General features: G+C 52.2%; 1 protein-coding gene across 1 annotated transcript; it reads right to left on the bottom strand.

The window, feature by feature from the left end:
- Positions 1-5,053: 5,053 nt before the first annotated feature.
- LOC141725823 (uncharacterized) lies at positions 5,054-14,637 on the bottom strand. The gene is given in 4 exon segments (XM_074529912.1): positions 5,054-9,345; positions 9,348-9,569; positions 11,952-12,044; positions 14,185-14,637. Coding segments are annotated over 4 exon segments (1,473 nt in total). The 5' UTR covers positions 14,623-14,637; the 3' UTR covers positions 5,054-8,625.
- Positions 14,638-20,383: the final 5,746 nt, after the last annotated feature.

Raw genomic sequence — 20,383 nt, 5'->3', positions numbered from 1 at the left:
TAACTCTCCCTTATGTTCCCAATCTAGGTCTATTTTGGACACCCCTATCTTTGCAGCTTCGTCTACCTGCTCATTGTTTGGTGCTCCTCGGTGGCCCTACTCTTGGGTACATGGGCATCTACATGGCGGACTTTCACAGGTAGCCTCCCTACCCTGGTAGCAATGTCTTTCCACTCATCAGCAGCCCAAATTGGTTTCCCTCTACGTTGCCAGTTAGCCTTTTTCCACCTCTCCAGCCATCCCCACAGAGCATTGGCTACCATCCATGAATCAGTGTAGAGGTAGAGCTTTGGCCACTTCTCTCTCTCAGCAATGTCTAGGGCCAGTTGAACAGCCTTGAGTTCAGCAAATTGGCTTGATCCACCTTCTCCTTCGGTAGCTTGTGCAACCTGTCGTGTGGGGCTCCATACGGCTGCTTTCCACCTCCGGTTCATCCCTACGATGCGACAGGAACTGTCAGTGAAAAGAGCGTAGCGTGTTTCCTCTGGGGGCAGTTGGTTATAGGGAGGAGCCTCTTCAGCACGTGTCACTGGTTCTTGTTCCTCTTCATCTGTGACACCAAAATTCTCACCTTTGGGCCAATTTGTAATGACCTCCAAAATCCCAGGGCGATTCAGTTTACCTATACGGGCGCGCTGAGTGATGAGAGCAATCCACTTGCTCCATGTAGCACTGGTGGCATGGTGAGTGGAAGGAACCTTGCCTTTGAACATCCACCCCAGCACGGGTAGTCGGGGTGCCAGGAGGAGTTGTGCTTCAGTGCCTATTACCTCCGAAGCAGCCTGGACTCCTTCATAGGCAGCCAGGATTTCTTTCTCTGTTGGAGTATAGTTGGCTTCAGACCCTCTGTAGCTTCGACTCCAAAATCCCAGTGGTCGACCCCGAGTCTCCTCAGGCACCTTCTGCCAAAGGCTCCAGGACAAGCCATGGTTCCGGGCTGCAGAGTAGAGTACATTCTTCACCTCTGGTCCTGTCCTGACTGGGCCAAGGGCTACTGCATGAGCAATCTCCTGCTTGATCTGGACAAAGGCCTGTTGCTGCTTAGGGCCCCACTGGAAATTGTTCTTCTTGCGGGTGACCAGGTAGAGAGGGCTCACGATCTGACTGTACTCAGGAATATGCATCCTCCAAAAACCTATTGCACCCAAGAATGCTTGTGTCTCTTTCTTATTGGTGGGTGGAGACATTGCTGTGATCTTGTTGATGACATCTGTAGGAATCTGACGCCGTCCATCTTGCCACTTCACTCCCAGGAATTGAATCTCACGAGCTGGTCCCTTTACTTTGCTCTTTTTAATGGCGAAACCAGCTCCCAGGAGGATCTGGATGATTTCCTTCCCTTTCTCAAACACTTCCGCAGCTGTGTTCCCCCACACAATGATGTCATCAATATACTGCAGATGTTCTGGAGCCCCACCCTTTTCCAGTGCAGTCTGGATCAGTCCATGGCAGATGGTGGGGCTGTGCTTCCACCCCTGGGGCAATCGGTTCCAGGTGTACTGCACTCCCCTCCATGTGAAGGCAAACTGAGGCCTGCATTCTGCTGCCAGAGGAATGGAGAAAAATGCATTGGCTATGTCTATAGTGGCGTACCACCTTGCTGCTTTGGACTCAAGCTCATACTGGAGCTCTAATATGTCTGGCATGGCAGCACTCAGTGGTGGAGTCACTTCATTCAATGCACGATAGTCCACAGTCAATCTCCATTCTCCTTCAGATTTCCTCACAGGCCAAATGGGGCTGTTGAAGGGTGAGTGGGTCTTGCTGACCACCCCTTGGCTCTCCAGCTCTCTGATCATCTTATGGATGGGGATCACAGCATCTCGAGTGGTCCTATACTGCCGTCGATGCACTATGGAAGTGGCAATTGGCACTCGTTGCTCTTCTCCCATCAGGCATCCTACTGCAGATGGATTCTCAGACAACCCAGGCAAGGTGTTCAATTGCTGGATGCCCTCTGTCTCTACAGCAGCTATTCCAAATGCCCATCTGAGTCCTTTTGGGTCTTTGAAGTACCCACTTCGAAGGTAGTCTATGCCCAAAATACATGGGGCCTCTGGGCCAGTCACAATAGGATGCTTCTTCCACTCATTTCCCGTTAGGCTCACATCAGCTTCCACCAAAGTGAAATCCTGGGATCCCCCTGTCACACCAGCAATAGAAACAGACTCTGTCCCCACGTGTCTTGATGGGATTAATGTGCATTGCGCACCAGTATCGACCAAAGCTTTGTACTCTTGTGGTTCCGATGTGCCAGGCCAACGAATCCACACAGACCAGAAAACACGATTTTCCCTGGCCTCTACCTGGCTAGAGGCAGGGCCCCTCTAAGCCTGGTTATCATTCTTTCCCTGGGTGTATGTTTTGGATGTTCCTTCCAGGGGATCAGACATGTCATCATCATCATACCTGGCCGTTCGGCTACGGGCAACTGGAGCTGCTTTCCTCCTGGTGGCTTCCTTCAGTTCACGCACCCGTCGTGCCAGAACAGCGGTAGGTTTCCTATCCCACCTTCTCATGTTTTCCCCACAATCACGCAGGTAAAACCACAGCTCAGCTCGTGGGGTGTATCTTCTCTCACCATCTGGGAAACGTCTGCCTTGGATGCCGGAACCTCGGATCTGTACTGCTGAAATTTGGAGAAGATCTTCTTTAATCTCCTCTCTAAGCTTCTTATGGTTCTCCTCTATCTTATCCTCTAAGTTCTGCAGACGTGATTCTACCGCTGCGATTCTGGCATGTGTCGGGCCATGTACAGCATCTGCATATGCTCGGAGCTTCCTTGCCATGTCAAGCACAGTCTCACCCCTCTCATCCCTCTTCATGATGGCTAAGGCAGAAGCATATTCATGTGGCCCAAGTCGTACGAGTTTTCGCCACATCACAGACGTGCATGGTACTAAGTCTGGGTTCCTAGTTGTTACATCATCTGAGAAGATAATCTCAACCACGGCCATTTCTCTCAGGCGTTGGATCCCTTGCTCCATTGTCTTCCACTGAGTCTGCTGCATATAGAGATCGTCTGCACACAGGTATCTTTCTGCTACACTTCTTAGGACCCGTTCCCAGAGGCTCTGAGAGTTAGCCCCCCTCATCATTCCTTGGTCTATGACAGTATCCTGTGACAGGGATCCCAAATGCCTGGCTTCAGTGCCATCCAAAACGGTAGCCTCGCCTGCAGCATCCCAGAGACGGACCAGCCAACTAATTATGGATTCATCAGACCTTCGAGTGTAATCCTTCCGTAGGCCACAAAGGTCCTTCAGGGAGAAGGACTCAGTATTGGCATCTGATCTTGCATCTGCTGCTTTGACTCCTGACTTTACATCAGGGGGCACTGAGGTTCCTTCTCCTTCATCATCATCATCATCATCATCCACTGGTCGATTGGTCTTGGCTGTGCATTTCCCACTTCTAGTGCTGGTAGCAACAGCCATGGGTTTGGCTGCTGGCTTCGAGCCTGGAGTGTTAGCTACAGCCTGAGTCACCGGGACAGTTGCTGATTTATCTCCCTGCCCCCCTGCCTCTGTCTGCTGCCCTAGAGTATCTAGCAGTGTGCGATAAGCATATGCCAGGGCCCAGCTCACTGCAATGACCTTCCTCTCCTTAGGCTCATCCTGGTACTTCTCTTTCAGATATTTGCCCACCTCAACTGGGTTCTGAATTTGTTCATGGGGAAAATCCCACACTATAGGGTCAGAGAATTCCTTCAGGATTTGGCCCATATCCTCCCATTTCCCACACCACTAAGGATTTTCCACACCAGGGTTTACTCCTGAGTCAGGGGTCTCATCAGCCCGTCTAGAAATCTCAGCCCTCAATCTAGAGAAGCTGCAGACCATATAGAGGAGACTTACCAAATTAAATACCAGAAAGATGGTCTCTTTAACATTCAGGGGAAACTGAACATTCTCAAAAAGTGACATAACCGATCCAAAGGAGAAGAGGGAAAGGGAAGGCTGGAAAGTCTCATTCTTAGCTCCTCCTCTAACAGACTGAGTGTAGTTACTAATAAATTCCCAAAACATACCACTGGAATTGGGATGCAGGGTAGGATGAAGAAACCATAAACCATACATGCTGTAAACAGAGGTCAGTATCTTTTTGAACGCTTTATAAATCATTATCACCAGGGCCAGCACAACAGCTATTCCAATCCGTACCCCTCTACCGTAAAAATTACTTGTTAAGGACAATAATCCTAATGACCAGAAAGGTATTGAAACCTCAAAAAGGTCTAGAGCCCAGAGCCATACAGAGGCTTTCACAACCAGAGACATCAGGGGTCCAAGCATCATGTCTACTAACTGCTTTAGCAACAACAGACACACAATTAATAGGGCTTTTTTCCACATTTTCCAGCCCCACGTTGGGCGCCAATTCATGTATTTGTCCAGGTTTAGAGCAAGTTTGGGGAAGAATGCCCCCAAAGGAACTCCGGTGGGAAAAGCAGATCCAATCGGCCCCTCCCCCCTCAACTGGTCCGGGAGGAAAGAAAAATACCTCCTTGGAGAAAGGTGGAAAAAAACCCCTGTTTATTAAACAATAAGACCAAAGCAGTATCAAAACAATGAGACCCCTTGCCACTCTAAAAGAGATGACAAACTGAGAAAACCCCAGGTTCAAGCAGCAGCTCACTCAGTCTCTGATCAGTCTCTCAGTGCTGGAATTGTCGCAGGCCAGGGCCGGCCCGGTGGGCCACAGCTGCAGCTGCCAGTGCTCTCCTGGGTGTTCAGTCCAGAGCAGTTCCAAGAGGTCCAAAGAAAAGGAAAAAAAAAAACAGTCCAGGGAACTTCTTTGCCTCAGCTAGCTAACACTAACTAAAAAGCAAAAGAAGAGCTCTCTGTCCCACTGTCTGTCCGCAGACAACACAGTCAGGAGCAGGAATGTGGAGGAGTGAGTGCAGTGTCTGAAAACAAACTGCGCGCTTCATCTCTCTCCCCCTTCACTCTCTGTAACACTCTTAAAGGTACAAAACTTATTATTATTCAACATAAACAGAATGAGACGATTGGGGATAAAAGCATCATATAGTCAACCCAGGACAACCCTGAAGACCCTGGCTGGAGTTCTGGCCTGGTTGAGGTGGATGCTCACCAAGTGATTGTTTGCAGCTGTGCTTGCTGTGTCACCACAGTACAACTGCTTCGAGCAGGGGCTGAGAGGGAGCGGCTTGCTCTGTAAGCTTACACCTGCTTCACAATCCTCGCTCATCACAATGGCCCGTGAATTTCCCCACCTCTTGGCCAAATGAACTTTCTGAGGTAACTCCAGTGATCCCCCCATGGAAGATCCCGCATCAGCCTCACAACCGCTGTAAGGGAAGCCCCCTCCCAAGGACTGAGACCCTTAAAATTGTAACACAGGGGCGCTGGCCTGACTGAAGCGAGAGGTTTGCCAAGTGTTTCCTGCAGGTCTGTTCGCTGAGCCAAGACTGGTTTCCGATAGAAACCAATCCTGAAACAATGGGTCTGCTCACTGCTGAGATTTATTTGTCCTGTTTTGGAACATGGACTGTCTATACACATTTTCAATAGACTTATTCTACATTGTCTTTTATCTGTTGCCCCCTCGAGGATGACTATAAAAGACCCCTGAGTTAACCAAAGAATTTGAGATTCTCTCCAACATGACAAGACAGATCTATTGGCTGGACCATGAGGATTTTGTCTCTCCCTTAGTAGCTATTCCCACCCCCGTCTTTCTCTCTCTCCCTCTATCCTTTATCTCCTTTCTATTCCTTCTATCACATTTGCTATGGGCACTCAATAAAAGGTGCATTTGTCTTGATTAAGACCGAAATCCCCTCTGTGTTGTTTTTGCACTCTGAGATCAGTTAATGAACCATCACAACCCCACTTGTACCAGTGGATTGTGACATTAAATTGCCGTCATGGACAGGATTCCAACAGACAGATGGGTTTGCAGGGTTGTCTGTAGTTTGTAACAGGGGAAGGACGTTTCACTCCAGCTGCACCGAGCCCGACACCCCAATAGGGGTGAGCGGTTGTCTAGAAAGCAAGGGGGGTGACTGCAATTTGCCACAAACTGCACATGCCTAGGTGAAAAACACCCCCATACTCAATTGAGGGTTCTGTCTTCAGAATTTCACAAGAGATCTCTTTTTGCAAAAGAGGAAATTGTTTTTTGTGTATGTGTGAATCTGGACTGTCTGGAAAGGGAAGGGACTATTTGAAGTAACTGAGTAGAACCTCCCAGACAGATTTAGTCTCTTCACCCACCCAGGGAATTGGGAAGGGAACAGAAACACAGCAAAGGCTGTGAGATTGTGTAACTTAAGTCTATACCTCCCTGTCATGGTTTTGGTCCCTTCATAAAATGCCTGAAAACCTCAGCGCAAAAGTTGAAGCTGAATTTTATGCTCTACTAGCCAAACACAATGTCAAACCTTTTCCGGGAGGAGAAGAATGGGCACAAAGTAACTGATTTAATTTGGAAAATGTTATTGATAGAGAGTATGTTCTTTACAACATGAAAAAAATTTAAACCGGGCAAAAATAAAACTATTCTCTGCTCAGTTTTGGGAGCTTGTCTCACAGCAGCTATAGAAACTCTCTTAAAGTGAAGAAGTGAGGAAAAAGCTCTAATGGACTGCCTTCAAAACCTAGCTGAAATTTGGCAAAAACAATTAAATTAAGAAAGAAATGAGATCCATCTGTTACGAGCTGCCCTTAGAGAGGAACATGTTAAGAATTCACTGAATGCTGATTCCTCAACACAGGCAGAGGAAAAGAAACTCCTCACATTAAACAGATTTATCCCCATAAGGAACTAGAAGCAGTAAAACACTGTGGAGAAAACTGTTGCCCTCATTTGAGACTCCTGGTTAAAACAGAATATAATTATATTAATGATGAAGATTTTGAACCACATATCACAACTGAACAAATACCATTCAGCACTACCAAATTAGCTAAGCTGAAGAAAGAATATGGGCACCTTCCACAAGAATTGGAGACAGAATATGTCTTCTGAGTGTGCCTCAGTGGTGGAGATCAAATTAAATTAGCTGAACAGGAGGCCAGTGGGTACTGGGGACATGGAGTTTTCTTAACAACAGGAGGTAAGTGTGACACATGGTCCCTGACACAATGTGTGGCTTTCTGGGCTGGGGGAATTAATACTTTGGAAAGGGGAGACCCTTTAGCTATAGTCAGTACCCTCGACCAGCTTTTGGAAAGCGCCTACAAAGCCACCTGCCTGCAAATGATTCATGGAATAAAAGTTGATTCCTGGTTTTCAGTCACCAATGCAATTACCTGTAAAACCTGAAATTATTACTTCTTTAATTCGAGGGCTTCCAGAACACCTAAACGTACAGCAGTTACTTTACAGAAAACCATAATGGCCTTGGGTCCCATAGAGAGACTAGGTAGATTCCTTGGTAACCCCACCGACCAAACTGGATCTACTGATTCTGGTTTCACTCCATACTCCATCCCCTCACAGCCCCCAGCTTCTCAATCTGATTCAGCTGCCGGTAGCCGTAAAGTTTGGACATGGAGTGAGGTTGCAGTAGATTAGATTAATTACAATAGACAATATGGACCTGTAAAAACCCTGGAGAAGAAATCAGAAAAAACAAATGGTGTTTGGTTTATCAGGGCACCTCGCACTGAAAATTTAGAGAAGGGAAAACGGATCCCCGTGGCCTTGGGTCCAGCCAGGACCTCCTGCTCCATCCCCATGCTGATTTTCGGGGGGGGTCGTGTGTCCCCCAAGCCCCACTGTCACTCTGCCCCCACCTGGCTGATCCCAGTAAATCTACCCAGTTAAACACAGTCCAGTTTATGGGGGGCACTGGGGAGGGACCTGGGGGGACCCCGCAGGGGGCCGTGACTGGGCAGGGAGGGTGGGGGCCAGGTGGGGAACACTGGGAGCTGCGGGTCTGCTGGCAAGTGAGTCATCAGCCCTGCTCTCTCTGATTGGCTGATTCCCGTTCATCGCATTCTCTGATTGGCTGAGGAGTGGCACACAAGATGAGAGAAGGAAAGGGAGAGATCCCACCCAGAGCACCAGCACGGGGACAACAGAGCCAGGGTGGGCAGAGGGACGGAATTTATTACCAACCAAATCACAGCAGCACAAGGAGAAGGGAAAGAAATCTCTCCAACACCTTCCCCCCACGCAATGGGGATCACTCAGAACAGGGGTTATTGACAATGGAGAGATGGGGACATCCGAGTTTAGATCAGAAGCCAATTTTATTGAGTATACCAGGGGTTTATATAGGGTTTCACTTGCATGGTAGTTATAGGGGGCTCTATTTTTGGTAACAATTTCCCATTGGTTACACATTCTTCATGACATCTTGTCATCTGGTAACATTACCTTATCAAAATCTCACATGTTGCTTGGTCACTTGCTGCCCAGAGAGCCTTTATCTGTGTCTGTTTTTCCCACACTTTCTGCTCATTCAGGCCTAAGATAACAGGCCCCTTTATCAGTTCCTCTGTACTCTCTGTTGTATTCCCCATAAGGGGTCACCACGGATCTGCCCAACAACGGTCACTGGGGATCATCCAACAGGGATCACCAATGGGGGATGGAACTGGAGCAGCGCACAAAGCTCTTCCTGAACTCAGGGCACACACAGGGCTTCCCTCAGTGGCGCCTCCGTTGGTGTTGGGTCAAGGCTGAGCTCCTGGAGAAGCTCTTCCCACACTCCCCACACTCGTAGGGCCTCTCCCCGGTGTGGATGCGCCGGTGGGTGGTGAGGGTGAAGTTGCGCTTGAAGCCTTTCCCACAGTCAGGGCAGCGGAAGGGCCTCTCCTCTGTGTGAATCTGCTCATGTTTGACGAGATCGGAGCTGACGTGAAACTTCTTCCCACACTCAGGACACTTGTAGGGCTTCTCCCCGGTGTGGATGCGCTGGTGTGTTCTCAGGGTGGAGCTCCACCCAAAGCTCTTCCCACATTCCAAGCAGGTGCAGGGCCGTTCCCCTGTGTGGATCACCTGGTGCCTCATCAGAACAGAGCACTGCCTGAAACTCTTCCCACATTTCCCACATTCGTAGGGCTTTTCGCCAGTGTGGATCATTTGGTGCCGAATCAGTTGGGAGCTCTGGCTGAAACTCTTCCCACATTCCCCACACTCGTAGGGCCGTTCCCCAGTGTGGATCCTCTGGTGCCGGATCAGGTCAGAGCAGTCTCTGAAGCTCTTCCCACACTCCCCACACTCAAAGGGCCGTTCTCCAGTGTGGCTCTCCTGGTGCCGGATCAGGGTTGAGCTCCGGCTGAAACACTTTCCACATTCCCCACACTCGTAGGGCTTTTCCCCACTGTGGATCCTCTGGTGCTGGATCAGGTTGGAATCAGGGAGTTCCACCTGAAGCCCTTCCCACATTCCAAGCACTTGTGGGGCTTCTCCCTGCCATGAGGCTTCTCCACCAGCTCTGAGCTCTGGCTGCATCTCTGGCCGCCTTCCTGGCTCAGGGGGGCTCCTTCCTCCCCACAGCTCCCTGGGCTGGGTTTGCAGCCCCTCCTCGTGCGAAATCTCCACGGCTTTTCCTCCTCCTCCATCCACACGCGCCCTGGGAATGAAAAATCCTGGTTTGGGGAAAAAAAACAAGATGAGAGTGCCTTGGGCTGGTGGTTCCTCTATGCCTGAGTCACTGGGAACCTTTTCTCTGTAAGAACCTCCGAAACACCATGATTCAGCACAAAAATCCTGCAATCTTCAAGACACAGATAAAAAACTCTGCAAACATCAAGATTCAGCCAAAACCACCTCCAAAATACAAAGATTCAGAACCCACAAAAAAACTGTAACACCGACATATTAGCCCAATCAAGCTCAGAAACACCAAGATTCAGCCCCCGTGAAAATCATGGATCCTCCTCCCCGGATATCGGCTGCATGTGAGGGGGCAACACTCCGAGAGCTGGGGCTAGAGGCTGCAGATACAGAGAGAGGTGGAACCTTGCGGTGCTTCCTGTTTCTGCTTTTCCTCCTGTGTCTCCACTCTTCCTCACACTCCTCTTCCTCCTGCTATTCCTCCTTCTCCTGCACAATCCCACCTTCTCCTCCCACATGCATCATTTGACCATTTTGTTCCTCAACCCTGCTTCTCCTTCCCTTCTCCTCCTGCCCCAGGCCCAGCACACACTGCTGGTTCCCTCTTCCCCCCAAACCCACAGCATCCCACGGCAGGGGCAGGGATGGAGCTGGGGCAGGTCGGGCTGGGGCAGCGCTGGGCTCTCGGCCGCTCCCGCCCGCACTCGGTCCCCACTGCAGCTGCTCCCGCCAGGACAGTGCGGGGGGACCCGGCCTTGGCTCTGCCCCACTCCCACCTCCCCAACTCCCCCTCGCATTTGGACAACAGGGCATGGATGGTGTTGGTGGGCTGCAAAGGGATTGCGTGAAGGGGAGTGTGCAGCAATATGGATAAGGCAAGAAGCCGCAGGAGGAATTTATGTGGTAAGAAAAAGAAAAGAGGAGGAAGAGAAAAATAGTGAGGATTTGGATGTTTTTCAGCAGGGTCTACGCCACAAAACTTGTCAGCTGATCATTTATATCCCCGGTTTCCAGGAGAGGAAAACAAGGAGGTCAGGGTTTCAGGGGGTTTCTCTCTGGGGGCAGCGGCAGCACCGGGCGCAGAGGTGCGGCACCGGGAGCACGGGCTGGGGGCCTGTGGGGAGCTGCGGGGCCGGGCCGGGGCTGTGGGGCAGCCGGGGCTCAGCGCCGGGCGCTGCCTGACCCCACCAGCCCCGGGCAGGGCCGGCAGCGGCCCCCGGCCCCCAGGAGGCTGCGGGACGCCCCGGCCGCTGCCCGGCCCCGTGCAGCTGCCGGCCCTGCCCGCCGGGGGGCGCCTTTGGACACTGCGGCAGGACAGGGAGCGGCTCTGGGCTACGGGCTGGGGAGGGCACCCTGAGCACAGGGAGGAGGAGCAAGGAACACCTGGGAAAGGCGGATTATAAGGGAAGGATCAAGATATTCTTTGGGTCGCTGGAAAACAAATGATTTTGCAGAAAGCTCAGCAGCTGTCACAGGATGAGCACCCACAGACACTGAGGGGGCTGCAGGAGGGGCACAAGAAGGCCCTGCAGCACTTGGGCACAAAGGCACAGCAGGTGAATGCAAGAAGGGAGCAGCAAAAGGCCAAGCTGAAGGCAAAGGCCAGGGCACAGTTCCTACAGCCCCTGAGGGATCAACCCCAGGGCCCAAGGGGGCCCCAGCACCCAGGGCACGGGCTCGGCCACAAGCACCTGGCAGAGGCATTGCCCTCCTCGGCAGGGGAGAGCCCACCCAAACAGCCCCTGGCAAGGAACCAGGGCTCCAGCTGCAGGGCACAAGGACACTGCAAGCACAGACAGCAGCACCCTCAGCACCAGCAAGTCCACCCCTTGATGGACATGGATTGCCAGGGCTGTCACAGCTCCCATCACACCAGGGACCCTCCACACTGCAGCCCTTGAGAACATTCAGGTGGGTCTGCAGTGAGAGGAGGCATTTTCTGATGGACACAGGGGCCTCTGAATCCACTCTGAATCTCAGACCCAAGGGGCAGATAATGCCAAAAATGTCTTGGATTATTCAGGGAAAGTGGGAAAGATGTGTGGTTTTATTCAGCCGCTATTAGCAGATGTGGGAGATGGGTATGAAATGCATGAGTTTTTATTTGCTCCTAATTGTTATCATGATTTATTGCGAAGGGATTTGATCACTAAACAAAGAACACAAATTAATATTATAAAAGGTGATACAAAGGCCAGTTCAGTTGTACCTCTGTGTCAAATATCTGGCCAGGCCTATGCTGAAGTGAACCCAGAAGTGTGGGCAGCCCCAGGGAAATAGCGAAAACCAGATATGGAGTGTCTCCAAAGCTCTCTGAAGCAACCAGGTTAAGGGGCGTCTAAAAGCAACATCCTGTTACAGGGGAGGGAAGGAAGGGCAATCAGACACAGCGCAGGTCACCGCCCCATGCTCACCTCAACCCGCGCAGCTCTGGGTGCCTGTGAGACCCTGGCACTGAAATGCCCTGAGCAGGAAGGCTTCAATATCTTCTGCTGACACCATGGCACCTAACAGGGGGGCAAAAGGAATTCTGAAAAGCTGAAAGGCCATCAGAACAAATCCTACAACACCATGAACCAGCCCCTGAGTACCCGAACCAATTCATATCAGGAGCCACAGAACCCATTTCTCATTTCCATGGCATCATTAGATTACAAGCTGTCCTCGGAATAACCAACCAGACAGCTCCAGCTCCTGAACTTCCTGCTGACCAATCCACTGAAATGAGGAACACAACACTAAACCATAGGATGGGATCAGGTCATCAGTTAGCAGAAAAAGGAGGAGTTTGTGGAAAATTTAAAGACTCAAACTGCTGTTGGCAATTAGATGACAAACGAAAAGTGCTGAACAGATAACAAAGGAAACAAGAAAGCAGCTCATGTTGTGGCCCAAACATGGAAAGGATGGGAATGGGACACGGTTTCATGGCTCCCTGGCTCCATGGGTTAAACAAGTGATGTTTCTCCTCTCATGTGCTACAGCAACTCTCAACTTTGTACCATGCTCCACACCTTGAGAGTGCAGCTCATTCAGCAGGTGAGTGAGGGGATGCAGGTGGCAGCCAGGCCTCCTGATCCAGAAATGGCTACAGAAGGACAGGGAATGAGGGCACTGAGAATAATCCCAAAACCAAAGAGGACCCAGGAAGAAAAATCAGAGTCAATGAGTGAATCTGCCTGGAGATAGGGTCAGGGACTTGTAGATAAGGAAGTAATGGGAGAAACCATCAGCTTTAGAAAATGTTAGAAATTGACACACAAAGCTCCTCAAAGTCCTGCTGAATTCCTGAACTTCCAGAAGAACAAAGACTTAACAGAGCAGTGAATATCGGCTGTTCTACAAAAGTGGGGATGCACATTAACGAGGACACCGGATCGGGAGATCTGAACCTTCCAAGCACCTCAGCCAGTGGGCAAAGGGAGATGAGGCCGGGAAAATGAGGAGACAAAGGAGGCTGTGAACTACAACAGTGGCAGAGAGCGCACAGCAAATGCCCCACGGCCTCTCCCTCTGCTCAGCAATAAAGTCACTTTTACAGGACTCCTCTGTCTCCTCTGGGCACAGAAACCTCCGGCCACAGCAATTTCCCCGCACAGCCCCGGGCACGGGGCAGCCCCCTCTGTCCCAGCCACAGCAACCGGGCCGAGCCAGCGCTGCTCCGGCAGCGGCTCCTGCCGAGGCAGCGGCCGCAAGGAGACCGCGGGCAGGGGATGCCCGAGAGAGGCCCCGAGCCCCTGGAAGCCCCTGCAGAGCCATGGAAGGGGCTCCTGGCGGCACCTGTGAGCCCGGGGGGATCCCCGCTGGAGCAGCCCGTTCCCGAGGGATGTGTCCCGTGGGAGGGACCCCAGGCCGGAGCAGGACGAGGATTCCTGTCCCTGAGGGGAGGCTGTGACAGGACCGGGCTGTGACCCCCATCCCCTGCGCCTCTGAGGGGAGAAGGGAGGGAATGCGGGACAGAGTTAAGCCCGGGTAGGAGAGAGAAGTGGGGGGGGATATTTTCGTAGGAATTATTTCAGTTCTCATTCTCTTGCCCTGCCATGTTTGAGAATAAATTCAATTAGTTTCCCCAAGTCAAGTGTGAGAGGAATGATGGATTTTGTCCTTACAAACAGGCTGTGGGTCTGCTTGTAGATAAACCAGCACTGAGAGATAAAAGAAACAATGGAAAAGATTCCACTGATTGATGAATGGGAAAAGATAGTTGCTTTTACAAACAAACTTTAGGTTTGCTGATAAATGAAACTGAACACTGAAAGATGAAAGAAACACTGAGGGAAAACTCTAAATTCCATAAGAATTAAAAATTAAAAGGGAGGTTGTACATCAGAGGGAAATCTTAAGTATCGGGAGTAGAGGGAAATTTGAACCTCTCAACTACCTCAGCCAATGGGGAAAGAGAGAAGGGAAACGCGGCCGGGAAACTGGGATTAAAAGGGAGGCTGCGTCCTCCAAAACTTGGAGAGACCCCAGGTGAATGCCCCATGGCCTCTCTCTTTATTCGAATAAAGTAAAAGGATTCCTCTGTCTCCTTTTTGGACATAAACCTCTGAGGTTTGTGGATTAATTCTCCTGACAAGTGCGTTCTGCCCGTCACCAGTGATTGAACTGTCCCACCCTCACCCAGACCCTCGAGCCTTTCCTTACGTGCTCTGTTCCCTGCCCAGGGGCAGGAGGGAAGTGACAGAGAGGTTTTCGCCTCTCTCCAGCATCCCCTGCTCCGGCCTGGGCTCCTGCCGGGGCTGCAGGCGGGTCCCGGCTCCGTCCCGCACTCACCCCAGCTCCCAGCGCCCTCAGGTCCCGGTCACGCCGAGATCCCGGCGTTTCGGGGCAGCAGCAGCGGCTCCTTGGCCTCCTGCCCGGGCCGGGCCCAGCGCCGGGGCCGCTCCGAGGCCGCGGCTGCCGGGAAATGCCGGAGTTCGGAGAAAGGGAGGCGGGGCCGTGCCGTGTGCACAGCCCGCCCCTCACCGCGATTGGCTGATTCTGCCGCCACTCCACGAGCTCGCGCGGTGATTGGTGGGAGCGGGGCCAAGCACGGCCCCTGCTGCCGCCCTGAGGGCGGCCTTGGCTCGGCAGAGCCGCCATTACCGGAGCCTGGTGAGGCGGCGGCAGAGCTCGGAGGCAGCCCCAGGGCAGCCTCCGGGCACGGGGCAGGGCCCTCTGTCCCAGCCAAAGGAACCGGGCTGAGCCAGCGCTGCTCCGGCAGCGGCTTCTGCCGAGGCAGCGGCCGCAAGGAGACCGCGGGCAGCCGCTCCCGCAGCGCCCTCACGCCAGCGGCAACACGGGCCGGACCACGGCACAACGAACCCGCCGGGAACCCCCCTGAACCCCCATTCCTGGGCACTGGGACACCCCTGAATCTCCATTTCCGGAACTGGGATTCCCCTACACCCCGTTATCTGGGACTGGGACTCCCGTACAGCCCCGTCAGAGTTCTGGGAGCCCCCTGCCCCCCCTTTTTCGGGGATCCTGCACCACCCTGACACCTACCCCAAAGACAACGGATGCTGCCCCAGAGCCTGACCCTGCCCCACAGCCCACCTCAGCTATAAACTACCCAGATTGGATGGGGGTTCTGGTGAGGGAGAGATACGCGAGATGAACCAGATGCTGAAGGAGCACATTTCTCAAGCTCATGAGAAGCCCTCCCAGTGCCTCAAAGAGGGAGAGTCTAATAGTGCAGCAATGCAACCCACAGATGTTACAACTGTCCGGGTTCCTGCTGAACTGCAAAGGCAGTCACAGCCAGCAGCAGTTGCCCCTGTAGAAACAAGGAGATCTAAGATGAAAGCAGAGCACCCAGATAAGGGAAAGCCCTCACAACCCTCAGGAGATCCAGAGGTTGAGATCGTCACCGAGTCCCTGACGTATGAAAATCTCTAAAATCTGCACAAAGGCATTGCATGATGGGGATGTGAGACTTACACAACCTGGCTACTTTGGGTCTGGGACCTTATAAGTACAGGTGTCCTGTACTACATGGTGGTGAGGCAAGGAATTTGCGACCCTTGACCCAGGACTCAGGTATCAATCAGATTTTTGTAAGGGAGCCAGGGTCCCTTTCCCTCTAGGAGCGGCTTTTAATGAGTGCCAGAGAGAGGTTTGTCCACAGGGAGAGCATGCAGGAGCACCACCATAGAATGTGCTGGAAGACCCTTGAGGAAGGCATCCAACAGCTGAGAGATGTGGCAGTATTGGAGGTACTCTTTGGGAGGGATGGACAGCATGATAATGACCCCAACAAGGTCAGATGCACAGGGCAAATGTTGTGGAGTCTAGCAAATCTGGGGCCATCTCAATACACCACCTTTATTGCAACGATTAATGCCAACACCAACCGAGAGACAGTGGGCTCTGTTGCCAACAAGCTTAGAAATTATGAGAGTATGATCAATGGCCCAATGCTGGCTCAAGTCTCTGCTGTGATTAAAAATCTCAAAGAGGAGATGAGGGAAGAGGTGAGGTGTCACAGTCATATTTTATGAAAAATCCTTTCCTTAGGATTTTTTCCTCCTGAGAAGCCAAGAGGCCTTAGGAACAAAATGCAAACAATAATTATCTGCTGCTGTGGAATTACCAGCTGGATCTGTGACTGGTCTCATGTTGTTGTTTCTAATTAATGGCCAATCACAGTCCAGCTGTCTGGACGGTCTTGGTCAGTCACAAGCCTTTGTTACTCATTCTTTTTCTATTCTTAGCTAGCCTTCTGATGAAATCCTTTCTTCTATTCTTTTAGTATAGTTTTAACATAATATATATCATAAAATAATAAATCAAACCTTCTGAAACATGGAGCCAACATTCTCGTCTCTTCCCTCATTCTGGGACCTCTGTGAACACCGTCACAGTGAGGAGCAACAGTTCCCATATGGCACCAGTGCAAGTCACAGGCCCCAAAGTCAGAGCCCAATGTTCCCCAGCTAGACAGAGAGGGTACCCGCCAGGGGCTGACTTGTGCTCCTCCCTGCGTGACCATGGGGAAGACATGGGAAGGTGGGATGGAAAACCCACTTCTGTCCTGGCAGCACGGGTGCGTCAATGCAAGGAGGGAAACACTAATCGAGGGAACTCCAGTAAAGTGAAGGTAGCCTCAACCTCCCATGACCAAGCTGCTGAGTATGATCTGTCAGATCCCCTTGAACGAACCTCCACCATGTATGCCCAGGAAAGAAATAACATGGACTAGAGGGGCCCTGCCTCTAGCCAGGAAGAGGCACGGCCAAACTGGATCTTTTAGACAGTGTGGATCTGATGGCCTGGCACATCAAAGCCACAAAAATGTGATGCCTCAGTTGATACTGGTGCGCAGTGTACCCTGATACCATCGGGATATGTGGGGGCAGAACCTGTTTCCATTGCCGGGGTGACAGGGGGATCCCAGCAATTGACCCCGTTGGGAGCTGAGGTGAGCCTGACTGGGAAGGAGTGGCAGAAACATCCTATTGTGACCGGCCCAGAGGCCCCGTGTATTCTGGGCATAGACTTCCTCCCGAATGGCTTTACAAAGACCCAGAAAGACTCAAGTGAGCTTTTGGCATAGCTGCTGTAGAGACAGAGAACATTAAGCAATTGAACACTTTGCCTGGACTATCACAAATCCATCTGCAGTAGGACTTCTGAGGGTGGAAGAGCGAGTGCCAATTGCCACCTTGACGGTGCACCGCTGGCAGTCCTGGACGAATTGGGACGCCATGATCCCCATCCACAAAATGATCCGTGAGCTGGAGAGCCAAGGGGTGCTCAGCAAAACCCACTCACCCTTCAACAGCCCCATCTGGCCTGTGTGCAAGTCTCACAGAGAATGGAGATTGACTGTGGACTATCATGGCTTGAATGAAGTGACTCCACCACTGAGCGCTGCTGTGCCAGACATGCTGGAACTCCACTACGAGCTGGAGTCCAGGGCAGTGAAATGGTATGCCACCATTGGCATTGCCAATGCATTTTTCTCCATTCCTCTGGCAGCAGAATGCAGGCCTCAGTTTGCTTCCACCTGGCGGGGCCTGCAGTACACCTGGAACCAACTGCCCCAGGGGTGGAAGCACAGCCCCACCATCTGCCATGGACTGATCCAGGCTGCGCTAGAAAGGGGTGAGGCTCCAGAGCACTTGTAGTACATCGATGACATCATTGTGTGGGAGAACACAGCAATGGAAGTGTTTGAGAATGGAGAGAGGATCATCCAGATTCTGCTGGAAGCCAGCTTCACCATCAAGAAGAGCAAAATCAAGGGACCTGCCCAAAAGATCCAGTTCCTGGAGTAAAGTGGCAAGATGGATGGCGTCAGATTCCCACTGATGTCATCAACAAGATCACAGCAATGTCTCCACCAACCAGCAAGAAGGAAACATAAGCTTTCCTCCCTGCCATGAGGCTTCTCCACCAGCTCTGAGCTCTGGCTGGATCTCTGGCCGCCTTCCTGACTCAGGGGGGCTCTTTCCTCCCCACAGCTCCCTGGGCTGGGTTTGCAGCCCCTCCACGTGTGGGATCTCTGGGGCTTTTCCACCTCTTCCATTTAGCCACAGCTTGAGAATGACAAACCCTGGTTTGGGGGAAACCAAGGTGGGAGTGCCTTGGAGTAGAAGCTCCTCCTGGCCAGGTCCATCTCTGGATCTCAGCAGGAGTCTTGTGTCCACGAAAATCTCCACAATATCAAGATTCAGCCCAACGCTTTCAGGGGCTCCCCCTTCTCCAGCGTCCTGCTTAGGGATGATCCAGGGGCTTTTGGGGGTCCATGGATTCCCTTCTACCCTGATGGTCTGCTTTGAGATCCCAGGGATCCCAGGAGTCCCTCCTCTCCAGGCTCCCCCCCTTTCCAGTCTGCTGGGGTCCCCCAGCTCTGGGATCGCCCCTCTCTGCTCTCCACACTCTGGGGGTCCCAGGGGTTCCCCTCCTCTGCTCTCCCGGGGATCCCCAGGACCAATGTCCCCCCCTGCCCATACTGGGCAATGGCTACGTGGGCCCCCAAAGATCCCCCAAGGGGCTCAGCTTTGGGGTCCTGCAAGATCCAAACTTATGAACACAGAGAGAAAAACCTCCCAGAGACACCAGATGATATTTGGGGTTAATTCCACAATCTGTGAGCTCCAAACACACCCCAACAAAAAAACCCTCTCAGGGACCCCCCGATGGATTTGGGACGGGCTCCCCCTCCCCGCTCACCTGCAGGACGACCTGGAGGCGATGGTCCCGCGGCTGCAGCCACAGGGGGCACTGAAACCTCCTGTTCCTCCTGCTCCTGCTCCCGCTCTTCCTGCTCCTCCTTTTCCTCTCTCCCTCCTCCTCCTCCTCCTCATTCCTAATCCCACCTCCTCCCCAGTTCCTGCCTTCTGTGTATTTAGAGTGGAGAACCTTGATTGCATTTAGAACTAGAACAAAGATCCCAGATGGAACATGGCTTGCTGCTTTTAGTCAGAAGTATCAGTGACTAATGGTCACGTTTCCTTTGGTTTGGTGCGTCCTTGTTCCTCCTCAGTGTTCAGGCTGGGCTGTGGGGTGTCCTTGTTTGCTGCATTTTCCCAGTTCCTCTTGCACCCTTTGGGCCATGGGCTGTGCCCTGGGAGGGTTCTTTGCGCTCCTTTGTGACACAGGAGAACCTTCCAGGCGGTTTCTGCGTGAGCTGCTGCTGGGATGTCACAGGAACAGCGCCACGTCCCCGTGGTGTTCCCGTTGCTGTGGGACACGGAGGCCTCAGTGCCCAGAGTGGCTCTGGGCTCGCTGCCGGAGGATCCTCCTGCCCGAGGCATTCTCAGCAGCCAGCCCAGCCCTGACGGGTGTCCTTCTGTGCTTGCAGGGCTACAGGCTGCAGACGTGTGCAGCACAGCCAAAATGATGCAGCACGTGGCTGCTGCAGTTTGCACTGTGTACTCTGTGGCTTATTCGGGGTATTTTTTAACCCATTTGGCACGTAAGTCGAGGTTTTCCTTTGCTGCAGCATCTGTGGCTTTGGGCTTGCTATGTGCTTTCTGTTCTTCCTCCGGAGCTGAGTTGACTTTGGAACCAAATTGCCATGAAGACACCATTGCTTTGGGAGAGCTCCTGCCAGCAGCTGCAGCTGGAAAAGGGGGTGTCTGCAGCCAGCGGGGCGTGCACGGCATCTGCAATGAGCCCTGGGGGGTTCTGTTCCCTCAAGCAGGGAGTCTGTGCCAGCAGAGCCTGGAACTCCCTCCCTTTGCTGCTCCAGCCAAGAACTGACCCAGCCCAGTATTTTGTGCTGTTCTCTTGCTTGCTGTGGGAAGGGACTGTGGCTCCTGGAGGAATGCTGTGAAAGCAAAATGCTCTCTCGGGGTTGCCTTGCTCCATGGCATTTCCCACCACTGGCAGTTTTTCTCCTAACAGTATCTGGTTCGTGTCTCCCGTTTCAGGGCACCTCATGTCTACATTCCGAGCAGCTCCTCCTTCGGTGAGTGGGAAAGGAACCTTTGGTGTTTGGAATTGTGCCGCAAGGTGTGAGCTCGGCATGTGGCAGCCGAGTGCCAGCCTGGGAGGCTGAAGGAAAGTTCCTGTCAGTGCCTGCAGCAGCAACAGCAAAGGAATTCCCATCAGTTTTCTCCTTTTCTGCTGAAGAGCTTTTGAAGAGCTGCAGGTCTGGTTTTGCAGGCAGAGGACTGTTTGCTGGCTTTAGCCATGGTGGAATATTGAATTCCCAACAATAAGTGGCAATGTTGACTTTAGCCCATTGTTAGTTGGAACAGCTCTGAACCCAATTTCTGCTTAGTGCAGCTGGATGTGCAGCTGAGGATAAATAAGGTGATAACTGAGATAGAACTTCCCGTTCCTCACGCTGCCGTCTGTCCACAGGGCACAAAAGCAGCACCAGCACCTCCTGGGTCTCCCTGTGCTTCCA

The sequence above is a fragment of the Zonotrichia albicollis genome, chromosome 31, assembly GCF_047830755.1.
Source record: "Zonotrichia albicollis isolate bZonAlb1 chromosome 31, bZonAlb1.hap1, whole genome shotgun sequence".
Classification (NCBI taxonomy): domain Eukaryota; kingdom Metazoa; phylum Chordata; class Aves; order Passeriformes; family Passerellidae; genus Zonotrichia; species Zonotrichia albicollis.
Note: the sequence above shows the minus strand (reverse complement) of the source record. Positions and strands in the feature narration are given on the sequence as shown.